The 14,832-nt window shown below is 39.8% G+C and overlaps 1 protein-coding gene and 1 long non-coding RNA gene across 4 annotated transcripts in view; one reads left to right on the top strand and one right to left on the bottom strand.

The window, feature by feature from the left end:
* LOC126486343 (72 kDa type IV collagenase-like) overlaps positions 1-14,832 on the top strand; it is a 146,832-nt gene that overhangs the window by 78,901 nt on the left and 53,099 nt on the right. The window contains exons 7-8 of the mRNA XM_050108942.1: positions 5,636-6,021; positions 7,489-7,636. Coding sequence (XP_049964899.1) covers positions 5,636-6,021; positions 7,489-7,636 — 534 coding nt within the window. The remainder of the gene's footprint in view (positions 1-5,635; positions 6,022-7,488; positions 7,637-14,832) is intronic.
* The window catches only part of LOC126486359 (uncharacterized), a 33,015-nt gene that overhangs the window by 2,832 nt on the left and 15,351 nt on the right, over positions 1-14,832 (bottom strand). Inside the window, exons 2-3 of one of the 3 annotated variants that reach the window (XR_007588091.1) lie at positions 8,668-8,800; positions 8,165-8,396 (exon numbers count right to left, since the gene is read on the bottom strand). This is a non-coding gene — a long non-coding RNA (uncharacterized LOC126486359). Of the gene's footprint in view, positions 1-8,164; positions 8,397-8,667; positions 8,813-14,832 lie in introns of those variants that run through there. The other 2 variants (XR_007588090.1, XR_007588089.1) reach the window with 2 other exon arrangements.

Below are 14,832 nucleotides of genomic sequence, written 5' to 3'. Positions count from 1 at the left end.
AACATGTGGCCTATCTTACTAAATTGGCTTGTAAGACAGCTTGGTGCCCAGCAGTCACACTCTCATTTGATGTTCACCTCTATGAATCCATCTGTCAGTAGGCAGATGGTCGCCTTGGTGCTGAGGTGATTCAGGTTGTGTAACTGCTCAAATATTTCACACACAGCATAAGAGGCACTAGTGGTCATGACCCATTTTGCAAAATGTCGCAGAGCAGGATTGTGTGAGTCATGGGAAGATACTAACATTTGATGCAAAGGTTTGTGTCGTGGTTGTTGAGGAGGTCATTCACTTGTTCAGCTGCCACATGCTCATAGTTGTATTGGAGAGAAATTCTGCCGATCCTTGAAAGGCATTCCATAATGATATTGCCCACATCAAGGATGTGATGTATGCTTGTGGTATATTGTGCTATAAGGTCTAAATGTCTGATCTGTCATAGACTAGCATCCTGAAATGGGCTCCTGATAGCATCCATCAGAGGTTTGTGATCTGTGTACTTGGTCACTTGACAGCCTTCAGTATCCTCATGGAAGTACTTGACCACCATATGTACCACAAGAAGCTCACTGTGGAAAACTGACCACTTTTCTGAGAGGGGGTAGTTTCCTTGAGAAGAACCAAATCAGTTGGGGCACCCCATTGGTCACCTTGCTCGCAACAGCCATGAGAGTGACCTGTGCTTCGGTGTTAGGGTGTATCAAAGTAACAGTTTGTGCTAGACAGTACTATCTCCTGTGGCATGCTTCTGTCATCTTGACAGATGACACAACTTTCTTTGTGCCTTGTTTATTATTGCCTGCTAAGGCATTCATGAGAGAAGACCACACTGTGGGTGTATGAGAAAGGTGTCACCAGTAGAAGTTAAGAATAAATGTACCAATGTTTGGTGTGATAAGTAAGATGGCTGCCAGTTGTTTGTGATACACCACTGGTTGTGATGATGTGGTAAGTGGCTGCTCATATCTGTTTCATGGTGCAGAAGGCACAAAAGACACAAAAGTGGCATTATGATTATGTTGCAGTCTTTGCTGGTTAAGAGCACTGTCTATGTTAGCATTCTCCACAGAGCACAAGTTCAGATTTGTTTTGCCCACCACTGTTAAGCATGGTTAGAATGGTGTTGTCCGTCCATAGGTATGAGGTGAGAATTGTCGATGCACTTGGGTTTCACCGCTGTATTTACACAATGATGACACTGCACATCCTGCACTGTAGTCCTGTTGGTACTGTAAATAGGTTTGACATGATGGGTGATGTGTTATGTAAGGACCACATTGTTGTGACACAATACACCAGACCAGGTTTAGGTAGAGTGGAAAATTTAACACACATTTCACAATAGATGTGGGGTCACCAATGTAGGAAGCAAGGTTTAGAATGCAGAAGGGACAGCCTCCAATAATATTTGGCATGGTTAATGTAACACATTTTATTCAGAAGAGTAACTGATCTACATCAAACATTTGTCAAGAAAGCACTGCCTTCCTTCTCCCTCTCTCCAAAGATCCTCCTCTCTTGCTGGCCAGAGACATTCGGATGTCACATGGAGGCTGATATCCCCACAGATTTCAACATGCAAAACAGGCAGAACTTAGCTTTGTGGTTAACTTATCTATGTGTGGGTGTCACCTCAATATGTATCCTTCAGGATGCCTAGAAATTTGCCTCACAGACTTTCATTAAGTGTTACACTGTTCTTTGTGAATTTGTTACAAGCCTCTTCCACTATTATCTTGTATGTGTCTGGTATGTATGTATTTCGACCTTTTACTAAGATACATTTATCATCACAAACCCATACAGTTTTTCGGGTGTTTTCCAGTGGCTTTGGTAAGTCATTTATGTAAGTGAGAAACAGAATTAGATCAAATAGCAAATTATAACCATATACATAAGCTAAATTAACTAAGAAAAGTGGATAACTTTTTACTTTTTTATTTCATCCTTCTCAGTTGCATTGATATAAAATTCAGCTGTAGATGTTAATAGTTTCTAACCACACACTTTGCTATTAACCATTATTATTCATACAAGATGGTCCAAAGGCACAGCCAACTATATCGTGGGCAACAAGTACCCACGTTGATCCTAGCCCATGTGTCCATTGCTACTGATTGACACAAACAGGGTGCAGGGTACTATACATTTCTATGCCTTTGGCACATTATTGTAAGAATAATTATGATTAATGTCAAGCTGCATGGTTTGAAAATGGGCATGTCAGCCTGAAACCAATAACCAATACAACTGAATTATATATCAATGCAACTGAGAGGGAGAAAATAAAAGTAGTTTCCAATTTTGTCAGTACTAAACACTTGTGGACCTACCATTCCATGGCAGCATGCCTTGAGTGAACTAAATTAACTGGTTGTAAACATTTTACATGAAAAAAATGTCAGCAGTCTTCACACTGTCAACCATCTGTCAATGCATTACAACAATTTCTGCTCTTGTTAATTTTCACAATATTTATTTAATCTAGATAGATTGTTTAATTTTAGCTGTTTGATAAACAATTATGATTACATGACTTGTTGCTGTTTTTTTCTTTTTCAAGAATGACCAGCTTATGATACTTATTTCATGAGAGAAACCTGTGTTTGTCATTTATAAAAATTATAAATATTAAATAAAAGAATAGATTGCTACTCACTGTAAAGGTTTTTAACTGCAGACAGGTGAAACAAAAAGACTGTTACACATTGAGGTTTTGTCCAAAGCCTTCTTCAGAAAAGAAAACACACACACACACACACACACACACACACACACACATACACACACACACACACACACACACACACACACATTCATACAAGCAGGCACACCTTATGCACACATGACTGCTATCTCCAGCTGCTGTGGTCAGAATGCAATAAACTAAAGCAGTAATCCAGAATGGGGCAAGGAAGAGGGTTGGATAGCGGGGTACGCGTTGGGGGAGAGAAGATCGGTGTCTGGTGGAACATGCAGGGGCTGGATGGCATCAGGACAAGACAGTCAGATGCGGCATTGGAAGCTGTGTAGAAGGGAAAGAGTGGATTGAGGGAGGGGAGCGAGAGAGAGGGTGGAAAATGACAAGAGCAAAGAACGAGAAAAATTATGTAGTTAACAAAATATTAGTCTACTAACAGTTCTCGTTGAAAGATGTGTTCTGTATCTAGCCTATGTGACTAACACTAAAAGAGATACTGAGATTAGGTTAAGCAGCATTCGCCATACAAGTATAATGGTAATAGGAACTTTGAAATAAAGTATGATAGTATTATGAAAAGGATAGATTGCTACTCACCATTTAGTGGATATGCTGAGTCGCAGACAGGTACAACAAAAAGACTGCTAGACAAGTAAGCTTTTAGCTAAAATATCTTCTTCTGAATTAGACAGCACACACCCATTCTCACAAATTTAACTCACACACACATGACCACTGTCTCTGGCTGCCGTGGTGAGACTGTGAGCAACTGCTCGTGGCGGGAGAGACAACCTGGGCAGTGGGGGTAAGGAGGAGGATGTGGCAGGGAGGAGGAGGGATGGCAGAGTAGGGGTGGGGTATGGCAAAGTGGTGCTTGTGGGATTGTGGGAGCATGAAGAGCAGGAAGATAATGGGGGGGGGGGGGGGGGGATGAGGGTAATGCAGCTAGGTGCAGTTGTGACGGTAGATGGAGGGGTTGGGAGGGAGCAGCAGAAAAGGAGAGTAAGTCGAAAGACTGGGCACATTGGTGGAATAGAAGTCTGTGTAGTGCTGGAGGGTGAACAGGAAAGGGGATATGCAGATGAAAGACAGAGGCTAACAAGGGTTGAAGTCAGGAGGGTTATGAGGAATGTAGGATATATTGTAGGGAGAGTTCTCATTTGCGCAATTCTGAAAAGCTGGTGTTGGTAGGAAGGATAAACATGGCACAGGCTGTGAAGCAGTCATTGACATGAAGAGTGTTGCATTGGGCAGTGTGCTCACAGGGTGGTCCAGTTGTTTCTTGGCCACAGTTTGTCAGTGGCCATTCATGCAGACAGACAGTTTGTTGATTATCATGCCCATGCAGAATGCAGCACAGTAGATGCAGATTAGCTTGTAGATCACATAAGTAGTTCACAGGTAAGCCTGCCTTTGATGGGGTAGGTGATGCTTGTGACCAGACTGGAGTAGGTCATGGTGGAAGGTTGCATGTGACAGACCTTGCAACTGGGTCTGTTACAAGGATATGAGCCCTGAGGCAAGGTATTGGGAGCAAGGCTTGAGTAGGGATGGATTGGGATATTGTGTAGGGCTGGTAGGTGGCAGAATACCCCTGTGAGAAGAGTGGGAAGGATAATGGGTATGACAGTTCTCATTTCAGGGCATGACCACCCCTCCTCCCAACCCCTTGCCTCATGGCTCATATTCCCATAACAGATATAGAGGCAAGACATGTCCCAGCCATGCTTACACCACCGTCAACTCCAGTTCGGTCACAAGCATCACCCATCCCATCAAAGGCAGGGCTACCTGTAAATCAGCCATGTGATCTACAAGCTAAGCTGCAACCACTATGCTACATTCTACACGGGCTTGAGAACCAACAAATGTCTATCCACAAAATGGCCACCAGCAAACTGTGGCTAAGAAACAACTGGAGCATCCAATTGTTGAGCATGCTACTCAACACAACACTCTTCATTTCAGTAACTGCTTCACAGTCTGTATCATCTTGATCCTTCCTGCCAACAGCGGCTTATATAAATTGCACAGATGGGAACTTTCCCTGCAATATTTCCTATATTGCTGTAGTCCTCCTGGTCTCAACCTTTGTTAGTCACTGTCCTTCACTCACCTACCCTTTCCCTATTCACACTCCAGCATTACACAGGCTTCTATTCCTCCAACACACCAAAAGTATTTTTAATTCTCCCCTTTTCTGCCTTCCGCCCCACTCTCCGCACTCCGTCTATTCTCCCGACTGCACCTACCTGCCCTGCCCTCTCTCCACATCTTCCCTATATACTCCTGCAAGTAGCATTTTACAGTTCCCTACCCATACCTTACTATCCCTCCTCACCCCACCTCCTCCTTACCCAAACCACTCAGATTGCTTCTCCCATCATACACTGTTGCTCACAGTCTGGCCTCAGCACCCAGAGACAGTGGTCATATGTGAGTTGCATTTGTATGATTGTGTGTATGTGTATGTTGTCTAATTCAGAAGACGGTCTTTTGGTTGAAACCTTATTTCTCTAGTAGACCTTTTGTTGTCCCTGTATGTGACTCAACATCTCTACTGTGTGGTGAATAGCAATCCATTCTTCTGATAATATTGCCATTATTCTGTTCTGGATTTTCCATTGTTTTGTATCGTTTCAACATTAGCTATTCTGTATCCTGTAAATCATAAGCAGCAACTGTACTTGATGTTACAGCATAAGCAAACTTAGTGCTCATGTTTCTGTAGCAATAATTTAACACAGGAAGGCTGTTCATGCCATTTTTTTTAATTATTTAGTACTGTCCATTACATTCCCTTGGATAAATTCTACAGAAAATATTGAATGTGTATGCTGACCCTTCCTACAGTTTGCAGTACATGCAACAAATCACATTGTTTAGTATTAACTTCCAAGTAAGACACCAAAAAATTATTGTTATATGTTGCAGTTTCTCGTAGTCTGGAAGATGACAATGAAATTAATCCTGGGGTTGTACCTAGTGGTACTGATGACAGTGACAGTGAAACTCAGGACAGAGATGAGGATAGCAACCATGTCCCAGATGTGCCAAGCACAGATGAAAATAGTTCTGAAGGAGGTGATGAAACTCATCATCCTGTAACTCCCACAGCAGGTAAACCACAGCCAAGGCAGCCAGATTATCCCACAAGTACTGGTGTGACATTTGAAGATGATTATGAGACTGTTGATGAGCATCGTGAGCATGAACGACATCAGACAACTGAGGCTCCACTTGACAAATCTGATCCTTGCCTTGGTAACTATGATGCAGTATCAGTACTTAGAGGTGAACTCTTCTTCTTTAAGGGAGAGGTAAGAAAACTGAGAGCAATGTATATTTATATAACTCTTCTGCTGATAGACCTTGTTTTTGCTTAAACAAAGTTTTTCATTTTCTGTTATTATAATCCCAGTTTTTAATTATTATTGCCTCATATATCTTAAGTAAACTTCCACACATTTTACTAACAGAACTTCACATGATGACTGGCAAACTTCCTTGTCCTATATTCTTCAATGAGTGTCACATCACATTCATTAGTGAACTACTGCAAGTAGCTCTCAGAACAACACAACATCAGAGACATACAAATGCAGTGAGAGATAAAGTAAGAATTAAACACAACCAGGGTTCAAATTTTGACTATTAATAATGAGCTACATGGAATTGAAATAGCAAAGACTAAACATAAACTAAAAATAAATAAATGATCACCCATGTAAGCCACATCCAACTGAAGAGCAAGAGCAATCCATTTACTCTTTTCTTAGCACATGACTGGTTTTGAGATATTTAATTTCATTTTCAAATGTGAACCATTGTTTGTTTATTGTAACCAAGAGAGTGTGTTAAATACTCAGTAATTGATCTTTCAGAAACTTATGCAAATAAACTACACCCTCAACATATATTATGATATGAGTTACTCCTACATTTACAATAATATTCTGGCTGTAAAAAAATGCAGCTAATGAAGAGGCAGTAAATATTTTCACAGTATTTATTATGTAGTTGTATCACTGTAACACCAATTACCTGTCACATTTTGACTTGTTGCCTTTTCTGTCTCTTTTTTTTCCTTTGTTCTTCACATATTTCCCCTCTACTGCCTCTACAATTCTGATTATTGGCTGTCTTATTTTATGGAGTTAATTATTAACTTTTCTGTTTGTTTTTTATCTTCCTTTCGCCTTCTCATAACCATTTCAAGCCTTTCTTAAACTTATTTTACCCTTAGTTTCTGATAAATCATTTAACAATTGTCGTCATTATTTTAGAAAGTACCAACAGCAAACTGCTGTTACAGCTGCAGATGTAAACATACTGAAGATATTTCAAAATAAATGATGAGTTAATTAATTCTTCAGTAATTGATGCATTAAAATAAGCAATAGAATGAGTAGACACAGTTGTAGCAAAACAATGAGCAGTGGTTTGGACATGCACAAAGCTGTACTCTCCAGGCCATAATGTGAGAACAGTGACTGAAGATGAACATTAATTTTAAAGCTGAGTGAGAATACTCAGTTTCTTGTTTCTGTATTATCCACTGCTCACTGCCTTTAGTACATTGTGAGTGGCTGTCTTTACTCACTCTGTATCTTATATTCCAACCAGAATTGCTGTATTTAAAAAATAAATAAATAAAAGTGAGATATTCTGCCTTCATACAGAAATACTAATACTGATGTGGCAGTTCTCCCTGCTTTTATTTTAGTTGGTTTAATTTTGAAATTTGCTTTTCTTTGCGGTTGGACTAAAAATTACCTTATTTTCAGATGATGTGGAGAATGTCAGGTCGAGGTTTAATTCAGCCAGGATATCCTGTGAATTTTCGGCATATGTTCTGGAGATTCCCAAACACTGTTACAAAAATAGATGCTGTGTATCAGAGGGATACAGACAGCAGCATAGTTTTCTTCACAGGTATATAGCAAACAATGCACGTGCAGCACTGTTATTAAACATGCCTAAAAGTAGTATTTCAAAATACTTTTGTATTTTTTATGAATTTCAAAACATCTCTTTGTCCTTTTACATTCATTCAGTCTGTAAGAATATATTAATCTCTTAGTAGGGCTCTTGCTTAATAGTCCCTATCCCCTAACAGAGCCATATCCTCATTCGTTGTTCATTTCCCTTGTTCCCACTACAACAATCCACAAACCTACATTTATGTTGTGCATTACCTCCTTATCCGTACACTGAAGCTTATGTCTTTGATAGGTTGCCAATAATCACAGGCACTATGAACATAGAAAAAATATTTATAAGAATTTTCCTTAACATCTTTTATAAGTTTTTTTGTTCCTGGTATTTCAGACCTCCTTTATTAGCAGATGAAATAATGTGCCATGAAATACATGCCTTCAGTTTCACATTACATAGCTAATTACCTACATCTGAGAAGTAGTTGGACAGTGAATGGCTGGTATAACCACAGAACTAGCACCTGATATGCAAGTACCAGCTAATATAAGCATTGGGTGAGATGTCCATCTGCATCCATTTTTAGTACAAGTAGAATATAAGTAATGCCCTTGATATAATTAAATAAGCAGAGAGCTACTGATAAGCCCTTGTAGGTACTGTGGTTTCAAGCAACAGTTTACTATAGCTGCTCCTCTTCAAAATTGCATTCCTTGAGCCATCTCAGGTTCCCAGCATTTTTCTTTTAATTGAGAATCTATAGATAATTGAGAAAAGAGGAAGTTACACTCTTTGTCAAAAGTATTACTTTATATATGTTACAGTGTGTGATTAATTGCATTTCCTGCTGCCTTGGTTCCAGTTTTGCATAGTACTTTAGAGCCATAATTCCCAGTTTAGAAGTTTACATTCATCATTTATTACCATTATCAACATAAAGTTTAAACAAGCTTTACTCTGTATATAACATCTTACACTGATTGAAATATCACCAAATTTAAATTAATTTCAATCAAAGTCATAGATACCTCATAGCATTTTCTCCTTGTTGACTGTTTGAAAGCCTCTGTCTGATCACCTGGCAGCAGACAGCACCAGCCCACATCTGTTGTCCATACTTGGTAGATGAGTGCCATCAGATCCACACCACTGCTCTGTGAACTGAAGGAAACTCTGAAATTCACAATAGAACAGAATATCTTGGGCCTGTGGATGAACACATGTCAGCTTACCCCCTTTTTTTTTAAGAAATTTATTCCTAGAATAAGGCTGAGAGCCACTTTATCCCAAAACAATTTAGACAGGGTCTAGCTTTATGTAGGAATTTTGAAAGTACTTTGGTACAGTTTCCTTTCTGTAGCCCTAGAAGATGTAATGGAATCCATTTTCAAATATTGCTCTTGCATTACATCTGCTATTTTTGCAGAATGCCTTCTTGTTGTTGTGGTCTTCAGTCTGAAGACTGGTTTGATGCAGCTTTCCGTGCTACCCTACCCTGTGTAGGCCTCTTCATCTCTGAATAACTACTGCAATTTAGATCCTTCTGAACCAGCTTACTGAATTCATCTGTTGGTCTCCTTCGATGATCCCCCCCAAACTGACAACACCCCATAACATCAGATCTACACCACTGTTCTCTGAACTGGAGGAAACTCTGAAATTTACAGTAGCACAGAATCAGTGTTAATAATAACAGCATACTTTGGGCCTGTGGTTCGACACATGTTCAATTTAACCCCCCCCCCCCCCCCCCCTCTTTTTTTAAGAAATTTATTCACAGAATAATTTAGGCAGGTTCCAGCTTTATGTGGGATGTGTGTCCAGTGGCATACGTGCTGTCTGTAGCTGATACCAGAAGGTCAGCTGTAGTAGTGGAGTGTATGGCAACAGCTGTGTCTGTGTCAGTTTGAGTGTGTACTGTCTGAAAGAGCTGGAGGACAGTTCAAGCACCCTAACAATGTGTTTAGGAAATATAAAAAACATGTATGGATCAAGATTAAAGTGGTATATGGTAGGAGTGCACAACAATGTTTTCAGGGAATGCATGAGATGTGTGATGATGCAGAATTGCCATATTGTATAGTGGCAAGATGGGTGTTAGTGTTTTGGGATGACAGGGATGTAAATCAAGACCAGGTCTGGGAATGGAAAAACCCAGCTTCTCCTTGCTCATAGAATGTGCACCATGAACCAGCTCACACCAAAGTGATATCTGTGGGTTAATCCTGCATCACATTGTACCACAGAGGAAGATGGTCACTGCAGCCTACTACTGCAATTTCTTGGAACATCACCTTTGTCCCATGCCAAGAAGAAAGTGATGGCATCTTATGGCAATGCATCCCACCATCCTTCATGAAACCTACTTCTCTATCAAAACTATATAGAGCTGCTGGATTTGTGAATCCCAAATCTCAGAGAGTATCACATGAATTCACAGAGACACTCAGACAAACTATTGACAATTGGCATCCCCTTTTTGGCAGTGAATGTAAACCTGGGCGACTGAAATTCCGTAAAGGTTCTTAGCCACGATAATAGAAGAACCACCAGCTGATTAACCACCTGCACAGAAAGTGCCCAGCAGATTCAGCACAAACTGGAGGACATGGAGAATGCTGAACCAAATGAGGGCAGATGTGGCCCCAGTGAAGACAAATATGATTAGGTGGGGTCTGGGAACCACAGATGATAAGTGTGACTGTGGTGCTGTGCAGGATATGGAGCATCTGCTCACCTGCCCAAACTGCCCTTATAGGTGCAACCCTGATGATTTATGGCTGAACAAGAAAGAAGCCTTGGATGTGGTCCTATACTGGGCTGAAAGATTGTGACCTGGTTTTTGGACATGGAAAAGTAAGTAATCCTTCATGACAATGCACGATGCCACACAGTGAATTCCAAGCAGGGGCTCCTGCATGCATGGAGGTGCAAGTTATTGGAACAAGCACAGTATTCACCTGATATGAGTCCATGCAAATATGACCTGTTCACCAAAATAAAAGAACATCTTCATGGCATATGGTACAGCACAAGAGAAGATGTCATCCATGACATAGGGCAATCCTTGCAAGACATCAACAGAGATGAATGGCCTGATAGTGTACAATACCTTCCATCTGTGTGGGGGATGGTGATCAAGATGTAAGGCAATTATATTGAGGACATGCAATACAGTGAATGTTTGTCAGTAAAGTCTGGTATGAATTATATCAGTCTTGCCACTACTTTTTATCCAACCCATGTACATTGACGATCCCTTGTCTCTGAGTGTGTCCTATCAATCAATTGCTTCTTCTAGTCAGATTGTGCCAAACATTTCTTTTCTCACCAGTTCTGTTCAGTAACTCCTCATTAGTTATGTGATATAGGTACCCATCTAATCTTCAACATTCTTCTGTAGCACCACACTTCAAAAACTTATGTTCTCTTCTTGATTGAACCACTGATCATCCATGTTTCACTTCCATCCAAGGCTACTCTGCGTACAAATACTTCCAGAAAAGATTTCCTAACACTTAAATCTACATTCAACATTAACAAATTTATATTCTTCAGAAACACTTTTCTTGTCATTGCCAGTCTACTTTTTATATCCTCTCTACTTGGGCAATAATCGAGTATTTCATTGCCCAAATAAAAATACTCATGTACCACTTTAAGTGTCTCATTTTCTAATCTAATTCACTCAGCCTTATCTGATTTAATTTGGCTGCATTCCATTATCCTTGTTTTGCTATTATTGGTGTTCATCTTATATCCTTCTTTGCAGACACTGTACATTCTGTTCAATTACTCTTCCAAGTCCCTTGCTGTCTCTGAAAGAATACAATGTCATCAGCAAACATCACAATTTTTATTTATTCCTCTAACCCAACTTTTTCTTTGGTTTCCTTCACTGCTTGCTCAATGTACAGATTAAATAACATTGAGGATAGTTTATAAGACTGTCTGACTCCCTTCTCAACCAATGCTTCCCTTTCATGCCCCTCAACTCTTATAACTGCTGTCTGGTTTCTGTACAAGGTGCAAATAATTTTTCACTCCCTGTGTTTTACCCCTGCTATCTTCAGAATTTTAAAAAGAGTATTCCATCCAACATATCAAAAGCTTTCTCAAAGTCTATAAATGCTATAAACATAGGCACATCTTTCCTTAACATATCTTCTAAGAGAAGGTGTAGGGTCAGTATTGCCTCACATCTCTGCAATTCAAACTGATCTTCTCCAATGTTGATTTCTATTAGTTTTTCCATTCTTCTGTAAAGAATTCATGGTAGTATTTTGCAACGAAGACTTATTAAACTAATAGTTTGGTAATATTCATACCTGTCAGCACCTAATTTCTTTGGAATTGGAATTATTACATTCTTCTTGAAGTCTCAGGGTATTTTTCCTGTTTCGTCCATCTTGCACATCAAATGGAAGAGTTTAGTCATGGCTGGCTCTCCCAAGGCTATCAGTAGCTCTGACGAATATTGTCAACACCTGGGGTATTGCTTTGACTTACTTCTTTCAGTTCTCTGTCAAATTCTTCTTGCAGTATCACATCTCCTATCTTGTCTTCATCTACATCCTGTTCCATTTCTATAATCTTACCTTCAAGTTCATCTTCATTGTATAGCCCCTCTATATGCTCCTTCCACCTTTTGGCTTTCCGTTCTTTACTTAGGACTGGTTTTCTATCTGAGCTCTTGACATCCATAGGGCTACTTCTCTTTCCTCCAAATGTGACTTTAATTTTTCTGTAGGTGGTATCTATCTTTCCTCTAGTGAAATATGCTTCCAAATCCTTGCATTTGTCCTTTGACCATTCCTGCTTGGCCATTTTGCTTTTTCTGTCACTCTTGTTTTTTCATATGTTTGTATTCTCTTTCACCTGCTTAATTTGAGGCATTTTTATATTTTCTCCTTGCATCTTCTTATGGAAGGGTAAAGCAATGAAAAGTACACTCTGCAATAAACATCACAGTGGTTTGCAGAGTAGTGATGTAGAAGTAGATGCACATAGCTCAAAATGTTGTCCATCTGATTCTGAGTTGTGACAAGGAAATAAAGGAAGTTATGTGAGGAAAATTTCTGAGCTGTATGAAAAAGAAAGGAAGGTTGGAGTTTAATGCTCTGTGGACATTGAGTTTGTTACATATATTTGCTGTGTGTAAATTGCGCCACATTTTCTGTATTGTTTTTCTGTGTATATTGGATATCACTGTCAGCAACATAAAGTAATTCATTGCGATGATATGTGTTTTACAAAGACAGCAGTGGTTCAATTTGGTTTTGTAAAATGTTTCTAACAACCTTCTACAAAAGCCCAACTAAAGTGGCACTGGTAGAAGTCAAATTTAGGAGGTGTTTGGCATTAAACTATTATCTGGTGGATGAAGCATGAATTTGCTATTATTAATAGAACTGTTCTACTTTGCTGTTGGTAAACAGGATGATTTACAGACTGGGCCTGTGAGTTCAAATATAATGTTGTATGAATGGAGTTTCTATCCACCATCATCAACCCTTAGACATCCACTGCTGAACCGAGGCTGCCTCTACACTTTTAGGCAGTTTCTAGCTATATGCATCCATTGTTCCTGAATACAGTTTCTAATGTTTTCCAACCATTGTGCAAACATTCATCATCTCAATCTTTTCTTATCCCATGAAATTCAACATGGAACTTCCATTGTCCATCTGCCATCAACTTACTTGGTTACATGCCCCATCTACTAGCATTTTATTTGTGTTACAGACTTAATTTTATCTTTTTATCCAGTCTCTGTCTCTCTGTCTCTCTCTCTCTCTCTCTCACACACACACACACACACACACACACACACACACACACACACACACACACACACACACACAGTCAGTCATAAAAAAACAACGAAAACTGCTGCTGGTGAGTAGATTTTTTATCTAGCCAATCTACTCAGTAAAAATGCTGCTGAAACTGCTTTAATGTTGAAAACAGTTTACCAAGCTGACACTAAGGGAAAAACACAAATGTACGAGTGGTTTGCTCAATTTAAAAATGGTGACATTTTGATTAATGGCAGACCTTGTTCTGGGCATCCATCTACTGGCTAAATCAACGAAAATATTAAAAAAATTTGAGATGAGTTAAGACAGGGGCAGGGGTGGAGACGAGTGTGTGTTAGACATTAGTGGATACTGAGGAGAGAAGAATTATTAGCTTGAAAGGTATGGTACAATTCCCCTTTATGTAATTCAGGGAATTAGCAACATATGGCACAGTAGTATATGGTGTAAATTATGAAGCAATCTGTTCCACCATTGGATAGTCAATACTGCTCTGGGCTGCAGTTTGGGTGTCCACATAAAATGATGTGCAGAAGTTGTAGCAGAGCTGGTATGTGATATGAGTGCATTCAAATTTGGTGCTGCTTCTTATAGGAAGGGATATGCTTGTTACAGGATTGGTGGTATGTACTGTGTGAGTGTATCAGTTAGGTCTTGCACCTAGGTCATCTGCAAGTTGTGACCCATGTGGCAATAATTTGAGAGAAGATGTAGCTTAAAGATGGACTAGGATATTTCATAGATTGATTAGGAGGTGGTGTACCACTTTGGAGGGATGGTAAGGATTGTGAGTAAAATGTTCCTCATTTCTGTGTGTGATGATAAGCAGTTGAAGGCCGGGGGAGGGATATGGTTAAATTGTTCCTATCAGGGGTGCTTTTGGGTGATGAGGGGATACTTGATACAGCTGGATCATTCGGGGGCAGAGGGGGGAGAGAGAATTTAGAGATTTGGGGCAACATATAGATTGCTCAACACTGCAGGTGCATCATCTACAGATGGCTAGACTGTATGGGAGAGATGTCTTAGTTTGGAATGCAAATACTGTGTATGTGTAGTGGGCTTGGCATCAATGGAGCTTTGACTGGGACCATCAGAGAGGTGGAGGTCAATATAAAGAAAGCTGGCATACCATGCTGGGGCGGATGAGCAGACAGGGAGGGGAGAACAGTCCTTGAGACTGTGAATGAATGAGGATATTTTGTCTTGGTCCTGGGTCCACACCCTGAAGATATTGTCAATGACCCTGAAGCAGGCTAGGGGTTTGACTAAGAAGATTTCCTTTAGACAGCCCATAAGAAGTTTTTATTTATTTATACCAGGAATAACGGATTTCTCATGGAACTCTGAGGCAGTCTGTAGCTTTTTTTTTTA

This window comes from Schistocerca serialis, chromosome 1, assembly GCF_023864345.2.
Source record: "Schistocerca serialis cubense isolate TAMUIC-IGC-003099 chromosome 1, iqSchSeri2.2, whole genome shotgun sequence".
Taxonomy (NCBI): Eukaryota; Metazoa; Arthropoda; class Insecta; order Orthoptera; family Acrididae; genus Schistocerca; species Schistocerca serialis.
This window is presented reverse-complemented; position numbering and strand designations above follow the sequence as displayed.